This window comes from Acinonyx jubatus, chromosome B3 (genome assembly GCF_027475565.1).
Source record: "Acinonyx jubatus isolate Ajub_Pintada_27869175 chromosome B3, VMU_Ajub_asm_v1.0, whole genome shotgun sequence".
In the NCBI taxonomy this organism is placed as follows: domain Eukaryota; kingdom Metazoa; phylum Chordata; class Mammalia; order Carnivora; family Felidae; genus Acinonyx; species Acinonyx jubatus.
Window position 1 is genome coordinate 79,351,936 of NC_069386.1, and position 18,874 is coordinate 79,370,809.

Genomic DNA, 18,874 nt, shown 5'->3' on the forward strand with positions numbered 1-18,874 from the left:
GACTCTCAAAAAAGATAAAAAGCTCACCTCCTGATCAAGGACGGTTGCAGTGATTTCCACTAGTACTGTAGGCAAATTGTGACCAACATCAGAATCGCAAACTTCTTTTAAGAGTGCTTCAGAGCAAAAATGAATCATTTTTCGAATGAGAGCAAGACTTGCCTTCCTTAAAAAAAAAAAAAAAAAAAAAAAGACTTTTAGGAAGCCAGGGTAAGAGGCTAAAATAAAATAAAATGCAACTATACATTAACGAAAACTAAAATATCCAATGTAAGTTTTATACATTCTGCTAAAAAGTACACTTTAATAAAAGTATATAGGGGCGCCTGGGTGGCTCAGCCGGTTAAGTGTCTGACTTCAGCTCGGGTCATGATCTCACGGTTCGTAAGTTTGAGCCCTGCATCAGGCTCTGTGCTGACAGCTCAGAGCCTGGAGCCTGCTTCCGATTCTGTGTCTCCCTCTCTCTCTGCCCCTCCCTCCCTCTCACTCACTCACTCTCTCTCTCTCTCTCTCAAATAAATAAACATTAAAAAAATTTTTTTAAAGTATACAAAAAAGGGGCGCCTGGGTGGCTCAGTCAGTTGAGCATCCAACTTCGGCTCTGGTCAGATCTCACGGTTCATGAGTTTGGGCCCCACATCAGGCTCTGTGCTGACAGCTCAGAGCCTGGAGCCTGCTTCCGATACTGTGTCTCCCTCTCTCTCTGTCCCTCCCCCACACACGCTCTGTCTCTCTCTGCTTCTCAAAAATAAATAAAACTAATTAAAAAAAAATTTTTTTTAATAAAAAAAGTATACAAAAAATAATACTAGCACTAGTTTATGTTCACTTTTTTAGGCAATTTCACAAATTTTCTGTTAATAAACTCATTACAACTGAAATTATCTTTAAACTTTCTTAAATGTGCTATTCTATTTTATATTTAACAGCATGGCTATTAACATGTCATGGTAATTTTAGAAAATCAAGTAAAGAATAAGTTGTAACTATCTTAAAATTCCCTATAACCGAAAACACAAGGCTCTAACTTAAAATATCTGGTAATTTATATGGAAATCAATTCTCAAATTAAGCATTTTTGTCCTCTGTCAAATTTAAACTCATGGTCACTATAGTTATGCCTCATATAAATGAAAATAAGAGATTCAAGTAATCCCATGTCCCTAGATATTCCAACTGTTAACAATTCAGCATGCTTCCTTCTCCTTCTCATCGACTGCTTTGCTCAGAACATAGATACTCCATAAAATCACACAAACTAATCTCAAGGAACCTGTTCTTCTAAAATAAAATAAATATATATCCACACACTTTTAAATTATAATAGACTAAAAGGAGACTGATCTATTACAGAAAAGACAAAAGTTCATCTGACACATATTTTCTAAGCATAGAACAAAATCCTAGGCACCAAGCTGTAGATATCATTAATTCTGGGGTAACCTGCACAGGAAAGGATGGAGGGACAAAATTGCTACTAAAGTCCGTGAAAGCATGTACACAGCTATATTTCTATAGCATGATGTGCATCCTTACTCTCTCTGGCTGCAATTCCTAAGACCAAACATTCTTCAACTAAAAAAAGTATTTTATTACAAATTCATGTACATTACAGAAAATGGCAGGTCAATGAAGGGCAAACTGCCCTAATAGGATTAGTTCTTTCCAGTTTTTGTTAATGGTTATTTATATTTGGTTGTAAAATAAAAATATTTATATATTGTCTATCTGCCACTATCGCGCTAAGCCATTATAAGCAGAAACCCTTTTATGTATTTTAAAGACACTACACTTCATTTAATCCCTACAACAAACCCTATGAGGTGGGTTTTATTAGCTCAGTTTTACAGATGCATAAGTGAAACAAAGAAAGGTAGGCAAGTCTACTAAGGTCACAGGGCTAATACATACAGAACCTAAACTCAAACTCTTCTGTTAACTAATACACTATAAATAGTATTCAGAACCTAAAATTTTCCTCTCTAACACTATTATATAAATTATGACCATTTAGCTTGCAAGGCTTTTCTATTATAAAGTGCCCTATTTTTGTGGAAAGTTTTATTTCTTCATTGGAAGGATTCTTGGATCTAAAGGTCTAAAAACTTTCTTATGCACTGAATGTGTATCAGTACTGAATCCATACTTGGCAAACTGATTTTTAAAAAGGCTATTAAGCAACAACATGTACAGACCTTGAGGGTATTATACTAAATGAAAAAAGCCAGAGAATGACAAACAATGAATGGTATCACACATGTGGAATCAAAAAAAAAAAAAAAAAGGGTCAACTCACAGAGATGACAGAGTAGAAAAGTGGTTGCCAGGGACTGAGAGTGAGGAAACTAAGATGAATGAGGTGTGAGGATCTAATGTAAAACATGATGACTATAGGTAATAACACCATGCTACGTAACTGAAATTTGCTGAGAGCAGAACTTAAACATTCTCACACACACACAAAAAGATAAACATGTGATGTGATGGATGTATTAGTTAACAAGATGTGAATCCTTTCACAAGGTATACATATGTCAAATCAACAAGACATATATGCTTTAAAAATCCTACGATTTTATGCCAATTATACCTCCATAATTATACCTAATATTTTTCTGTCAATTTCTTGAACACTTTGCTATGTCTTCAGCTCATTTTAAGAGGCTCTTACGTTTTTACCAAAAACCTCTATGTGTGCTTTGTATAAAAAAAAAAAACAAAACAGTATCCCTCGGTCACAGTTGCTAACAAGTATTTATTTGGATTATGAGTTTATATTGCTGGCACTTTCTTGGCTCTGGGTAATATTGTTTCTCATATGTAGCTTTTTTTGATAGACTCAATTTGAATAACAATCTAAATAAATTTAACATGATAGCACTAACACAAACAAGCTTTGAAAGTCATTCTTCCTATCAAATTCTGATAAACATTCAAGAATATTTTTTTCCATAGTTTTTTTTAAAATTTTGTTTTAAATTCACCTAGAATTTGGTTAGATATACAGTGTATAGAACTAACCTGATTTTTTTTAAGTCAAAACACAAAAAAGACATTCTTTTATTTTTTTAAGTTTATTTAGGGCAGGGGGAGAGAGAATGCATACGACTAAGCAGGGGAGGAGCAAAGGAGAGAGAAAATCTTAAGGAGGCTCCACATTCAGTGAGAAGCCTAATGTGGGGCTCAATCCCATGACACTGGGATCATAACCTGAGCTGAAATCAAGAGTCAGCTGCTCAACCGAGTGAGCCACCCAGACGCCCCACAAAGTAGACATTCTAATGCCATTTAATAACCCTCCCTTCTCTCAAATGATCTATGAAATCTCCATTATAACACATCCAATTCTTATATATTATTGGCTCAATTTGGGGGGCTAGACTATTGTACTGATTTATAAACTCTTATGCTAGTTATCATAAAGATTTAATTACTGTAAGTTTATACTAGCTGTTCAGATTATTAAAATCTCACACATTCATTCGTCCAGATGAACTTTAAGATCTGTCAAGTTCTAAAACAAACTCTGTAGTTATTTTTAAAACTGCATAATCTCTGAATTAATTTTGGCAGAATTTATATCTTTATAATATTTAATATTTTCATCCAAGAACAATTTCCCCTTTTATTCAACCAAGTCCTACTTTTTTCTCAAAAAAAATTGGATCCTCAAGGATTTCTGAAAAGTAAACTCAATCTTTGTCCAGTTATTGACACTAACTCCAAAGCTGTTTACCAAACCTCTTCAAAATTCTATGCAGCCTTTCCTTAAAAACAAAGTGTACAGTCCTAGGTCTAATCATAACAAAAATACATAAATAAAATCATTATGTTGTACACTTTTAACGAATACAATTATATCTCCATTAACTGGAGAGAAGAATCTTAGAATACTATCAGGTTTTTACATACTACACCACCATTAAAACTGCCCTCTTATGAGGCATAGCTGAATATGGTGTTTTTTTCAGTAGTTTACAAAGCCAGACACCATGCAAAAGTAAAGTCTTCTCTTGAAAATGCCTACAATAGATGGTATGCTAAGTTTGTTCATAACATACCATTTTTAAAAAAAATAAAGACAGGGGCGCCTAGATGGCTCAGTCAGTTAAGCGCATGACTCTTGATTTCGGCTCAGGTCGTTGGATTGAACCCTGCATCAAGTTCTGTGCTGACAGTGCAGAGCCTGCTTGGGATTCTCTCTCTACCCTTTTCCCCGACTCATTCTCTCTCTCTCAAAATAAATAAACATTAAAAAAAAGGACAGAAGGAAAGGAGGAAGGAAGGAAGAAAAGAAAGGATATTGCTATCCTGTTTAAAAGCCCTAGGGCGCGTGGGTGGCTCAGTTGGTTAAGCGTCTGACTTTGGCTCAGGTCACAATCTCACAGTTTGTGAGTTTGAGCCCCACGTCAGGCTCTGTGCTGACAGCTCAGAGCCTGGAGCCTACTTCAGATTCTGTGTCTCCCTCTCTCTCTCTGCCCCTCCCCTGCTTGCACACTGTCTCTGTCTCTCTCTCAAAAATAAACGTTAAAAAATAATAATTAAAAAAAAAAAAGCCTTTACTAATCTGTCATACGATTTTTATTTCCCAAGCAGACACTGTGTATTACAGAATATTGACAGGTAACAGCTGAAGTCCATACATTGTAGACCCTCCTTTAACAGTATGATCAGAGTACACAGGCTGAGTATTCAACTATTCAACTCTTAAAATGAGGGGCACCTGGGCAGCTCAATTGGTTGCACATCCAACTCTTGATTTCAGCTCAGGTCGTGATCTCACCATTGGTGAGATGGAGCTCCATGTGGGACTCCACACTAACAGTGCAGAGCCTGCTTGGGACTCTCTCTTTCTCCATCTCTCTCTCTTTGCCCCTCTCTTGCTCACGTTCTCTCAAAATAAGTAAATAAACTTTAAAATAAATCTTAAAATGAAATGCTAAAAAAATCAGGTTGTAACCTACTCCCCTTTGTTTTTAATTTTTTTAAATAATGCTAAATAATTCTGTAAGTGAACTTTTTTCAAATACCTCTAAAATATTAGGCACTATGCTAAACCCTTAATCACATCTAATTTTTTTTCTTTTACCTAAAGAGAATTTAGTGTAATTATCTCCACCTTAGAGATAAATCAATTAAGATGAAAGAAGTTAAGTACTTTGCTCATGGCCACCAATCTAGAAATGGCAATGCTGGCATCTGGACCCACTTTGCACTGACTCCAGAGGCTGAGCTCTTACCTAAAACTTGGGCTTTCTTACTTGCCACAATTAAATGTGTCTATTTATTACCTGGGAGAATTTGGCATCAAATGCACTAAACTAAAATTACATTTAGATAACCTTAAAACATTTAAAAGGGTGACAAAATAAACATCTAATAAAAGAACCCTCTTATATGGTAGCATACTTTATAATTTTCTGATGACCTTATCATGAAGCAATTCTACTCCAAATGTATCAGGATTCTTTTATTATACTGACAGCTAGTCCTCTAAAATTTTCAGGTCAAATTATCTTGTTCAAAAATGAACTTGCTCACTCAAGACAATTCTAAGTTTTATTAAAAAAAAAAAAAAAAAAAGGTGGCCCCACTAACACCTACATCTCTGTAAGCTATTTGGAGAAGAATAAAAACCAAGTACTTCATATTCACAGTCAACTGACACTTTTCTCCTACTTAAAGCATGCTGCTTGCAGTTTAATGTCAACTCTTAGGCACTTGATCCTACGAAACTACATGTTCTAAAGACCTCCTTAACTTAAAATGACCAAAATAAAATTCTCAATCATTCAGCCAAAAATTCAGCAGTCATTCTTCACCCTTTTCTTACCCTCACCACTCGTATCAAACTGGTCATCAATCCCTTGGGTCAAACAACCCATCTCTCAACCTTCCGAATTTATTCCCACCAATCCAGCCCCCAAGCAAATGTTTGAAATTCATACACTTCACAGTTCACAATGAACTGTTTAATAGCCTTCTGGCTCTCCCCCAGTCTTTTTCTCCACTGGGCTGCCAGTGTAATCTTTATAAATCACAAAACCAACTGTAACAAATATCCTCACAGGTATTTAATGACCCTTCTTTAACTCTGGAGTAAAGTCCATGCTCATTAGCATGGGCCACAGGGGCCTTCCATAGGTCATAAAGGCTCCTACTTTATATTATTCACTGAGCTATCCAAACATATCACAGTAATCCAAACATACTCCATCGATACTAAAATACTTGCTACTGCTAACAAAGCACACTCACTCATGCACTAAATATTTACTGAGTTACCTACTAAGTATCAAACCCTATTCTATACCTCCTTGTCTTTGCAGCAGTACACAGGGCTAGCTCTCAAGGCAATAAAACAAACAAAAGTCAAAGAAGAGCAAGATTTCAGACACTGAAAGCTCTATGAGGACTGCAAAACATCATAATTTACGTGAAATGTGTCCTAGGGGTAAATTTAAATTAGGTGGATAAATACCAGTGGACAAAACATTTGAACTGAGACCTAAATGATATGAAGCAACAGACCATTCAAAAGACCCGAGGACAGGGGTGCCGGGGCAGCTCAGTCAGTTAAGCGTGTGACTTTGGCTAAGGTCATAAGCTCAGAGTTCGTGGGTTGAGCCCCACATCAGCTGACAGCTGACAATGTGGAGCCTGCTTGGGATGCTCCCTCTCTCCCTCTCTCTGCTCCTCCCTGACTTGTGCACTCTATCTCAAAATAAATAAAACTTAAAAAGTTCAACTGCACACAGGCAACATGCTATATATGAAAAAATTAGCTGAAGTACAGGTATTAAATCCTGAAAAAAGTTAACAGTTTATTATACTTTATTTTACTTAACAATCTAGGAAGTTTGCAGCTATCAGCAGTTCCAGTGCAATTACAGGTGCAACTGGGAATTCAGGGATCTCTGTGGAAATGTTAGTATAGCGAATCTTATACATAAAATACATGTATACTTTTGATAGCATGTGAGGGGATCTCTCTAAAACTGACTTCATTCTAAAACTGACTTCATCTCTCAACATGGCTTTTATTGTTCCAGATGTTTTTTTTTTTTTTTAATTTTTTTTTTTTCCCAACGTTTATTTATTTTTTTGGGGACAGAGAGAGACAGAGCATGAACGGGGGAGGGGCAGAGAGAGAGGGAGACACAGAATCGGAAACAGGCTCCAGGCTCTGAGCCATCAGCCCAGAGCCTGACGCGGGGCTCGAACTCCCGGACTGTGAGATTGTGACCTGGCTGAAGTCGGACGCTTAACCAGCTGCGCCACCCAGGTGCCCCAATTGTTCCAGATGTTAATGCATGTTCTCTTTTTACAATAAATTCATGACCGTAAGATATCAATTTGACATACATGGTTTCAGTGCCTTCATAGGCACCATGGGTTTTCTCTTCTCCATCCATTATATTCTTAGGAAATTCTAATTTACTTCCACAGGAACTTTAGCAGTTTCTCATCAGCCCTGCAGCCACTGCATAAGGTCCCCACACCACCACAGCCTCTACTCCAGGGCTGCTCCACCATGACCAGCTGCCTGTTGCCAAGGGTCTAAATCTCACTTTTTTTTTTTTTTTTAATGTTTTATTTATTTAGAGAGAGTGCATGGGGAAGGGGCAGTGAGAGGAGGATAGAGGATCTGAAGCCAGCTCTGCACTGACAGCAGCAAGCCTAATGTGGGGCTCAAACTCACAAACCGCAGGATCATGACCTGAGCTGAAGTCAGATGCTCAACCGACTAAGCTACTCAGGTGCCCCTAAATCTCACTTCTGCATTAAAATTTTCTCCAATTTGCACAGCTTGATTAGCTGTTAAGTCATCTATATTCCCAGAGAACTCTGATGGTATGTCTAATCTCTCACTACTCTGTATTATTACTCACATCATCCTCACTAAACTGCAAGGGTACAGTGAACAAAAGCCAGGTCCCATTTATTTGGGTAACTCTTCCAATAACCATCTCACACTGCCTCTACCTAAAAGGCCTCCATAAAGCTCAATAAATGTTTGCTGTACTTACCAAAATTTCTCTAGAGTTGATATTCAGAAAGCTACAAAAACTCTTAGGAATCTAGTCTTCTTCACTTTCTAAACTCCTTAAGTCAGATCATCAGAAGAAAAGATTTAACTCTCCAATCAAATTTCCAACCTAACTTCTTATGAAATCTAACAATCTAACTTATGATACCTTTTCAATATTAAAATAAAGTTCAATCCTTTTGGAAGAGGAAATAGTGTACAAATTGCATAATTTAACTAGTAAACACAAATACTATGAATAACTACCTTATTGAAGGCAGCATAGTTTGCTGAAATGTCTGTGCAAACACTGGCAATAATCTTTTCAAGTATATAGGTGCCATTTCCGGATCTCCTTTTGGCTCATTACATTCTTCTTCATCTTTATTTGTATCTTTCTTTTTCTTATCATCTCCTTTATTAACTGGACACATCCAATCACCTGCAGATATTATTCAATAAATAAACTTTTGGAAACTTTTTCTCTCAATGAAAAAAAAAAATTAAGATGAATGTACCCAATTTCAAACTATAATTATCCCTAATTAACAATATTAAGTTGAAATTAAGATACTGTATCTATCAAAGGTATTTGTAAGAATACTACTGTTCCAATTTTTTTGTATATATGCTGCCAAAGCAAGCACATGAATACTAAAGAACATTAGTCACACCAATAAACTGAATCTCAAGGAAATAATTTTGGATATTCCACTTGATTCCAGAAATTATCTCATAAAGACTCTGCATTCATCTACTCAGTGAAAACTTGAAAATGTGGTCAAAGTACTTCAGCTACACAATCCCCAACTATTCTTTACGACATTCCCATGCCCCTTAAACTTTTGATTTTGTCATTCTGGAATCACGCACCCACAGTCTCAAAGTACACTAAATAGCACACTATTAAAGGTTTATCAAATGTGAAAGTATATGTACATAATTATTTGACTTCAGAGAAAAAACTCATTTATATAATGTTAATATATATACAAAAAGCTATGTCTGTAAAAGTGAAGCTGAAAAGTAATAGCAGATGGCTTAAAGACAAAGATTTTGCCACTCACCTGGAGACTGAAGAATAGCTACTACTTCACTGTGGCCCCTTTCCCGAGCTTTATCTAATGGAGTTTTCCCATCTTCATCTCTCAGATCTGGGTTTGCACCATGCCGTAACAGAGTCTAGAAAAGTAAAGCATTTAATTTGAATATAAGAACTGACATTTTATTTCTTCAATATCCAATTCTGCAATCATTAGACTGTATCCAAGGATTTCAGATTCTCATAATTACTTAAAGCAGGCACCAACTCAAATCACTACTTTTTTGCATATATCACCTTACAAGTGGTCTATCTATATCTTGAAAATATTAGAGATTAATTTCACTTGGTTATTTATTAACAACTCGAATGAAGTACATTCACATCTGAACCTATCATCTTCTCCGTCAAACTCCTCCTCCCAATATTTTTTAACGCAGAGGTCCTAGTGTAAGTTTGTGACACGGTAATTTCCTCATTTCCTATACAGTACCAATTACCAAGTTAAATCAATTCTCCTTGAACAAGCTACAAAATTTATGTCTTAAATACTAATTCACCCTATTCACTTTTTTTTTTTTTTAATGTTTATTTTGAGACAGAGACAAGAGAGTGCAATTGAGAGAGGGGCAGAGAGAGAGGGAGAGAATCTCAAGCAGGCTCCACACTGTTAGCACGGAGCTGACGCAGGGCTCAATCCCACAAACTGAGATCGTGACCTGAGCTGAAACCAAGAGTCAGACATTTAACCAAATGAGCCACCCAGGTGCCCCTACTGTTCACTCATTTTTAATGGTCACTGAACTCTCTCCCTAGCAGACTGTAAGTTCCAACAGAGAACACATCTCATGTTTTTCTTATCAGTCTCAGAGCTGCAGTTTTTTAAACTTTATCATGATGTGATATATCTGACAAATAAGTGAATACATACACACATCTGGAAAGTATGCAGTACTGGCTAAAAAATCCAAACTGCTGGGGTTTGAATCATAATTCAGTATTTTACCAAATCTAGGATGCCACAGATTATTAGATACATCATTAATTACCACTAAGAAAGAAAAAGATGCCAGTTAAATTGTGGAACATGCTTTCCTATTGCTTGGGTTTTGAATGTATTGAAAGAACTTTCTTAAAGTTAAGACTTTTTTCACACATTACTTGGACAAACATAAAAAAGAAAATATAAATGAACTATAAGGTATTCTGAACCTTCCTCATATTCTGAGCACAATTCTTCATAATTAATTACTTTTTGATTCATAATCAACAAGATCTGTATTTCTACAAACAATGCTATCATCTGTGCCATAAAGAGCATTAATGATGCAGCATTTCTGAGTGCTCCTCTATCAGACAGGAGTCTTTACTGAAATCACTAAATCCATTTCACAGTTTTGTTGCATGAACAGGTAATGATAACTATACTGCAATTTCTATCCGGTCAACAGCAATTATACAACATTTCCTATTTAAGAGATGTGAAAATGTGTATGGAGGGGGAAGAGGGAAAGTGGCAGTGTATCACAGAATCAATTAAAACCAGAAGGATCTATGAAGATTAAATGATAAGACATGTTAAATACCTAAGACACTGGCTAGCACAGAGTTAAGTGCTCAGTACTACCTATCATATCATTATTAGTAATAACAGCTATTGCTCACTGTAGGCTGATGTATAACCAAGACAGGTTAGGGTTAGATACAATTCATTTGGCTCTTTCTCTCCCACTCAACCACTCATAACTGCAAAACAGTACAGGTCAAAAGAAAACAGGTCAATAAAAATTTCTTATTATCCTTAGAAGCATCAATCTCTCTAAAAACTAACCAATTCAAATTGACAGAATTTGGCCTTGAAGAAAACACCTTTCCCAGGTTAGAAAGTAAAGTTGTTATCCCAAATTTTCTGATAGTGTAAAGACAGTAACAGCAACTATCATTTGAGCATCTACGATGTGTTGACTACTACACTGTTTTTCATGTATTTTTTTTCTAATTACAACAATAATCATGCTATGAATATACATACATTTAATTGATAAAACTTCATATCAAATTTTTGCTGAAGTGCTAACAATCTTTTTACTAATAAGTTGAAACTTGAATCCAAGTGTGCCTGACTTAGTAGCAGACTAACATTACACTGTGTAATTACTTCACATTATGAATTTTCTAGAGACCTAGATCAGTCTCACATTTGGTTCAATTCAACCCTTATCATTTGATTTTGCTGGACCTCAATTTCTCTCCTAAGTGTAAAAAGAACTTTCCAAGGTCCTTTGCTAACCTAAGAGTCAAAAATATTATGATTCTTCAGCAAATAAGTTATTTGCTTTAATGATAAACAAAAATAACACAAATATGTACAAGGTTACTTGGTGCCAAGAGTAAGAAAGAAAAGACGAAGTGTTTAGCAACAGGTGACTGGCTGAATAAATTTGTGGTATATCTACATAGGGTAAGTATACACATGTAAAAAAGTTACCCAAATGCTAAAAGGAAAAGGACTTCAATATATACTATTAAATGAAAAAAGCATAGATCAGTGTATGTAACATACTACATTTTGTATAAAGAGGGAATAAGCATATATATTTGTTTGTATCTATGCTACGAAACACTAAAAAAATAAAAACACTTACTTATAATGAGCAATGGGGAATGGAGTGAATGGAGATGGCATGGAAGCATGACTTATCAGAATAAAAGTTTTTATATCATTCTAATTTTGGAACCACGTAAATGTTAAATATGAAATTAATAATTTAAAAACCTGGATTTTACCTTTGCTACTTGAGGTCTTCCAAAACATGCAGCATAATGTAATGATGATGACCTTTGACCCCTATTAACATCAGCACCTCTTTCACAAAGAAATTCTACCTGTAAAATTATGAAGAATCATAAAGTTGCCTTATTAACAGTTCTATCTTTGATTTAAAACACTAGCTTTTATTTATCAGCTTACCATTTCCTGAGTTCCAAAAGCAGAGGCCCAGTTTAATAGAGTCTGACCCACATCATCCATAAAATTTACTTCAAAGGCTGGAAGTTTGAAGGAGAAAAATAAGTTTTTAAAAATCTAACAAAATCACACTGAACTTCTCTACAGTGGGAACCATTTCAAAACTGTTATTAGTAACCACTAACCACAAAATCCAGAGCCAATTTTAAACACTTAAGTAAACCATACAGTAGTAAATAACCCACAAATTCTGCTAAGAAAAAATATTCTAAAATGTTTAAGCCACTGAAGATTCACCAGGCTGTAAGCCTTAAAAATAAACATAAAGTAAGAAACAAAAAACCTAAATATATAACACAACTCAACAGGATACAAGTTTCCTTTACTCATTTCATTTACTCATTTAATAGGCATTTACTCTGGTCTTACCATGTACCAGGCTGATAATTATATACATGGGGAGAGGATACAGAAGTGGATGGCCATTCTATTATCTGGCTCAACTGCTAAAACTACTGTCCATAATCTAAAAACTAGAAATTGCCCATATAATTCCTTATCTCACACATTTTTCTTTTTATATTTAAAAAAATATTTTCCGGGGCGCCTGGGTGGCGCAGTCGGTTAAGCGTCCGATTCAGCCAGGTCACGATCTTGCGGTCCGTGAGTTCGAGCCCTCGTCAGGCTCTGGGCTGATGCCTCAGAGCCTGGAGCCTGTTTCCGATTCTGTGTCTCCCTCTCTCTCTGCCCCTCCCCCGTTCATGCTCTGTCTCTCTCTGTCCCAAAAATAAATAAAAAACGTTGAAAAAAAAATTAAAAAAAAAAATATTTTCCGACCTCCTGTGTCAATTGCATCTATAAGTGCATCGGTATCTTTACTTCGAATACAGTCTATAAGCTGCCGATGAGAGCGCTCCCCGGAGCTATCCAATCTGCGAAGTCCTGGGATTCTGCCTGTAGATCCAGCACTAGACTTTGGCAAAGCTTTTCGTCCTTCAAATAATAGCACCAAGAGAAGGTCAACCAAACGCATGGTATCAAGCACACATCTTTCATCACCCTGCAATGCACTTTCAATTGAATCCGGAAGTTCTGACCTCAGGAGATCCTAGAAAGGGAATGGGAGAAAAGTTCAATGTATTTGCATTATACAAAAACACTTTTTCTGCAAGATTAAAAATCAAAGATTCAAAAACACTCTTACGTGTGTGACTACTGGAGAGCCTCTGCAAAGTGTTGAGAGCAGACTTACAATTGTCGACACCTGGTTACTCAATTTGGAATCTGCAGCTGTGGAAGGCGCTCCTGTAGTGCTGCGACCTGGTTTACAAGCTGATGATGGTCCTGATACAGTACCACCAGCAGCAGCCATGCGTGATAACAGCTCCTCAGTTAATCCATGCTTTGCTAATGGAGCTGGGTCAACACCACGACGGGTAAATCGGTCTGCTAGTGATGCAAAACACCGCAGAGCTCCATCTGAAACCTAATGATGTAAAGAATATGCATATGGATAAAATTCACCTAAAAAGGGCTAAAGGTGAGTACTGCTAATTTCATTACTGAGAGTATAAGAAAGGCAGCTACAGAAAGGATATAAGGTCTAGATTTTAATCCTGGCTCCACATTCTGCTAATTCTATGACCTATGGATGTTACTTAACTGCTTAACGAGCTGTTTCCTGATATGTTAAATGGGGTAATAGTATTTATAATTCACTGTCCAAGCTTAAATAAGATGATACATATGAAGAATCCAGATAGGCAGTGAAAGCTCAATAAATACTATTATTATGAACAACTCTGCCAAAATAACCAATGAATAACCAAAAATAACTAAATGGAATGGTAAAAAGGCATTTAAAAGTCCAGTTCTATTTCCTAAAGTATGCTCATTCAAAAAAATTTTACACATATAAGATTTTAAATGCTGTGTTATTTTATTCTACTTCAATGAGAACTACTTAAGTCAACAAAATTGTGCTGAGTCATCAAATCACACTGAGTATAAGGTAGCTTTAAAAAATTATATATTTCTGAAATGTTTAAATTTTACAAATAAACTCATCATGTTTATAATTTAAAATGTTTGGGGGCTCAGTTGGTTAAGTATCTGACTTTGGCTCTGGTCATGATCTCACGTTTTGTGAGTTCGAGTCCTGTGTCAGGCTCTCTACTGACAGGTTGGAGCTCGGAGCCTGCTTTGGATTCTGTGTCCCCCTCTCTCTCTGCCTCTCCCCTGCACTTGCTCGCTCTTTCGCTCTCAAAAATAAATAAACATTAAAAAAATTTTTTAATAAAAAATAAAATGTTTCACTGCCGAAACATAAAAGGAATACCATATAGAAATATAAAATGAGAAAAAGAGAAAACAGAATTACCTCTACTTCATCAGAGTACAGTATAAAATCACTTTTTGAATACAAAGTATACAACAGTGATTTATTTACCTGATGATCCTCATGTTTTAATAAACTAGACAGAGATTCCACACAAATTTCTAAAGAAGAATCTTGAGGTTCCATTTTGCCACAGAGTCTTGATACCACAGCCATGGCAGAGTGCAAGGTATCTTTATGAACCAAGTGTCCGCTGTCACGAATGAAGGTAAGCACACAATTTAAGCCACCAGCCTCGAAGACTGCTCCTGACTCACGAGTACATATCAGTTCTAACACCTACAATTAATTAACAAAAGAATACAGTAAGTCCAATTTTAATTTTCTAGCATCACAGAAAACATAATGTACCCTCTAAATTACTTAGTAGCCATACTTTAAAAAGTAGAGCAAAATGAAGTATTATATTTAATTTAGTCTAATACATGCAAGGTGTCATCATTTCAAGTGTTATCAATGTTAAAAAATTCATAGATTCAGGGCGCCTGGGTTGCTCAGTTGGTTGAACATCTGACTTCAGCTCAGGTCATGATCTCGTAGTTCATGAGTTCAAGCCCCCCACACATGGCTCACTGCTGTCAGCCTATCAGCTGAACTGACTTCAGATCCTCTATCTCCCTATGTCTGCCTCTCCCCCTCTTCGCTCTCCCAAAAATTAAAAAATTTGATATATCTTACATTATTTTATGTATTAAGTCTTCAAAATCCCATGTAGGTTTTATATTTATAGCACATCTTTGTTTGGGGTAGCCACATTTGAAATGTCCTATATGGCAACCACGTTGGACACTATTGGTTCAGAGGCTAAGGACTATATAGCAACCTAAGCAATTAAAGTAACTAAGCAAAAGTTTATAAAGGTCCTAGACATTTAAAAAAAATCATTAAATGCTTGCTATTACATTATTCATCATCCTCACACTTACTCTAGGAAGGTCAAAACATTAAAAACCAAATTTGATTTCTAAATTATGTTGATGTTTAAGGAGTTTGGGTAGAAGTAATGAGTTAACAGAGTCCACAGATCTTATGAGCATACCAGAAATTTAGACTATTCTTTAAGCAAGAAAAAAAATTTTTTTCAAGCAAGAAAAATATTTTCAGCATAAAAATAATATGATCAGGTTTCTAGTTAATAACTGGGAATGCAGCACAGAAAGAGTGTAGAGGCAAATGCAAAAAAAATTCAAGCATGAATATTCAAGACAGGATGAGAGCTTAACTAAGGCAGTTAACAGAGACAAACAAAAGGAAATAAATCAGAAAAGCACTTGATTATGAATTACATGTGTGGAGTGGATAAAGTACAGGTTTCTGTTTAGAGTGACTGGGTGAAGTCGATCACAATTATCAAAATAACTGTATCTGTAGTGAAATATCATGAATTCAGACATCTAGCTGGAGTTGTCCAACAAGCCTTTGAAAATGGAGTCTAGAACTCAAGAGAGGTCAGGCCTACAGATAAGAATGTCTGAATGGTATTGATGTTAATAGATAAGACAGTCTAGGCAAATTTATATAGTTTTAAGAAGGTAAAAAAGAACCTTATATAATATCACCACTAAAGAATAAATCAGTAATAATAATCTGCAAAGGAAACAGAAAAAGGGAGAGGAGGGTGTAAGAGACAAGAAAGAATTTGAAAATATGAGTCTGTGAATAAACAGTGGAGTAAAATAACAGACCTGAAACATGAAGTGACATGATCAAGAGACTGAGAAGAGAAAAAAAGCTCTAAACAGGAAAACATATACCTCTTCCTCCGAGGCTACAGACAGAAATAAATCTACAGATGAGGAGGCAGAAAATCAAGACAGTAACACCTACATCCGCAGCTCTCAAAGTGGAAAGAAGACATTTTTAGGAATCCTTGAAATAAAAATTTTTTCCTAATACTAATACCATGACCGTAATTATTTTTTTCATTCTCACTTTCTCGGGAATATACAGCGGAGTTTTTGAGAAGCTGTATGTGATATAGCAACAGACTGAATGCCAAAGTAGGTATGACGATCCACCTGTCTTTTTTTTTTTTTTAATGTTTATTTGTTTTTGAGAGGGACACAGAGCATGAGTGGGGGAGGGCCAGAGAGAGGGAGACACAGAATCTGAAGCAGGCTCCAGGCTCTGAACTGTCAGCACAGAGCCTGACACGGGACTAGAACCACGAACTGTGAGAACATGACCTGAGCCGAAGTTGGACGCCTAACCAACCGAGCCACCCAGGTGCCCCCCACCTGTCTTCTATTAAGCCAGACACTACCAAAGACATACAAAAATGCTTAACAATGCTACTGTTCTAATTTTCTATTTGTTCAAGAAATAATTATTTTCATTAACAGGGGCACCTGGGTGGCTCAGTTGGTTAAGCCTCTGACTTCAGCTCAGATCATGATCTCCCCGTTTATGAGTTCAAGCCCCACAACAGGCTCTGTGCTGACAGCTCAGATCCTGGAACCTGCTTCGGATTCTGTGTCTCCCTCTCTCTCTCTCGGTCTCTCTGTCTCTCTGCCCCTCCCCAGCTTGCTCTCTGTGTCTCTCTCAAAAAATAAAAAAAAAAATTAAAAAAAACTTTTAAATGTATGTTAACATGAGTTTGTTATTTTCAGATAAATATTCTAAATTTCTGTTTTAATATCTAATATAGTAAATATAAATATATAACCTACATAAACAAAAGCTCTTTGAGGGCCCTTCAATAGTAAGGCTTATAAAGTGATCCTGAGTAAGTGTGAAAACTGCTGACCTAGAGCAGCAAAAATCAAAACAAGAATGAAACAGGAATCATAAAAAGAAAATCATACAAAATCTAAATGTGTTCATTAAGTACATCTAATAAAGCCACTAGCCCAGTACTGGTGCTTTTAAAATCACAAAGTTTATAATTAGTCCCACCAGGAATGAAAACAAAACAGCTAACTCTAAAAGAAGTATAGCAAAATGGTTAGGGGCACCGTGGTTCAGTCAGTTAAGCATCCAACTCTTAAACTCCGCTCAGGTCATGATCCAGGAGGGATTGAGTCCCAAATCAGGCTCTGCATTGGGTGTGAAGGCTGATTAGGATTCTCATTTTCTCTCTCTCAAATTAAATGGAATGGAATGGAATGGAAAGGAACGAGGAACAAGGAACAAGGAACAAGGAAAAAGGAGAGGAAGGAAGAAAACTAGTTAAATCCATGGGGCCTAGAACCAGACTTCCTAATGTTCATATTCCTAATCTTCAAATTTTGACTGTGCCACCACTTGTATCAACCCCAGTGAAGTTACTCAACTTCAGTGTGCTTGAATTATTTGAGAAAGTAGAAATGCTGATGTTAGCAGCACCTATGTCATATGAAGTTGTCATGAAGGTTTAAATGAACACATGTACAGTGTTCAGTACAATGTCTGACTCCAAAAGTTAATGTTACTTGTGGTTGCTGTTATTACTATTTTCAGAGAAAATCATTTGGCTAACAACAGGGATAACCTATCTCAAAATGATTGTGGCTACCAGAAACCCAAGAGCCAGCACAGAAGCGCATGAGCAGTGAGTGACCCACAATTTTCCATCAAAGATAAGATTTCTTTCCCCAAACCACAGAGGATCTTCCTCCAATGCCACAAGGACCGTGATTTCCACTGCTGTCAACCACTCTCAAAGAATAATGAAAGAATTTTTTTAGCAAAATATATTTTTTATTCTCTAAGTGACCTTCAAATGGGCCAAGAAATAACAAAGACTTACCTTTACACATTGTTCAGCTAAGTCTCTGCTAGTCCTGTTATTAAGTTCGACCACAACTAAACGATTACAAAGTGCTTTTATAGCTCCATCAACCCCAACAATCCTTCGGGTGCATTCTGCAGATACATCCAGGTAGTATGTGATGGCACGGGCTGTCACCTCTAACACATTGTCTGGAGCACTTTCATCAAGAAAAATTTTGCAGAGGGCTGGTAAGAAAGTGCGAGGAGGACATCTGTAGTGAAAAAAAATCATATTACACCTAGAATTATTAAATTCTTCACATCAAAATATTAACAAAATAAATAAAAACTGTAACATAATACAGCACGTTTTATACTGTGTCTGCATATGTATTAGGCAGTATTTCTCACAATGCTTTTGTTTCTATAACAATTCTCACATGCTAATTTCATCACTGCTGAAAATATCAAGTTAACAGTTTAAATAAAGTAGCAGCATTATCTTGAAACCCCGTTAAAAAAAATTCCTACTCAATACTCAGCTCGAACATCAACTCCTCTATAAAACCTTCCCTAACCTCTTCAGATAGCTAAGTGGTACTTTCATGTTCCTAAAACCTCATACAAACAGTGCCCATGCTATCTAATCTATCATTTTATTTCCTTATTTACATTAAAAGGTCCTGAAGGCCAGGAACATCATTCAATCCTGTTTTATGGGAACAAGTACTGATTTGGGGTTTAACA

At 36.2% G+C, this 18,874-nt stretch overlaps 1 protein-coding gene and 1 non-coding gene across 7 annotated transcripts in view; one reads left to right on the plus strand and one right to left on the minus strand.

Annotated features, from left to right (window-relative positions):
• The window catches only part of HECTD1 (HECT domain E3 ubiquitin protein ligase 1), an 89,806-nt gene that overhangs the window by 50,501 nt on the left and 20,431 nt on the right, over positions 1–18,874 (minus strand). For all 6 annotated transcript variants that reach the window (XM_027065531.2, XM_027065529.2, XM_027065528.2 and 3 more), the window contains exons 3-11: positions 18,165–18,399; positions 14,489–14,716; positions 13,244–13,525; positions 12,877–13,147; positions 12,043–12,119; positions 11,859–11,957; positions 9,097–9,211; positions 8,297–8,471; positions 28–166 (exon numbers count right to left, since the gene is read on the minus strand). In XM_027065531.2, coding sequence (XP_026921332.1) covers positions 28–166; positions 8,297–8,471; positions 9,097–9,211; positions 11,859–11,957; positions 12,043–12,119; positions 12,877–13,147; positions 13,244–13,525; positions 14,489–14,716; positions 18,165–18,399 — 1,621 coding nt within the window. The remainder of the gene's footprint in view (positions 1–27; positions 167–8,296; positions 8,472–9,096; positions 9,212–11,858; positions 11,958–12,042; positions 12,120–12,876; positions 13,148–13,243; positions 13,526–14,488; positions 14,717–18,164; positions 18,400–18,874) is intronic.
• Positions 3,944–4,083, plus strand: LOC113601682 (small nucleolar RNA SNORA15). Its single transcript, XR_003422967.1, has one exon. It is a non-coding gene; the product is annotated as a small nucleolar RNA SNORA15 (small nucleolar RNA).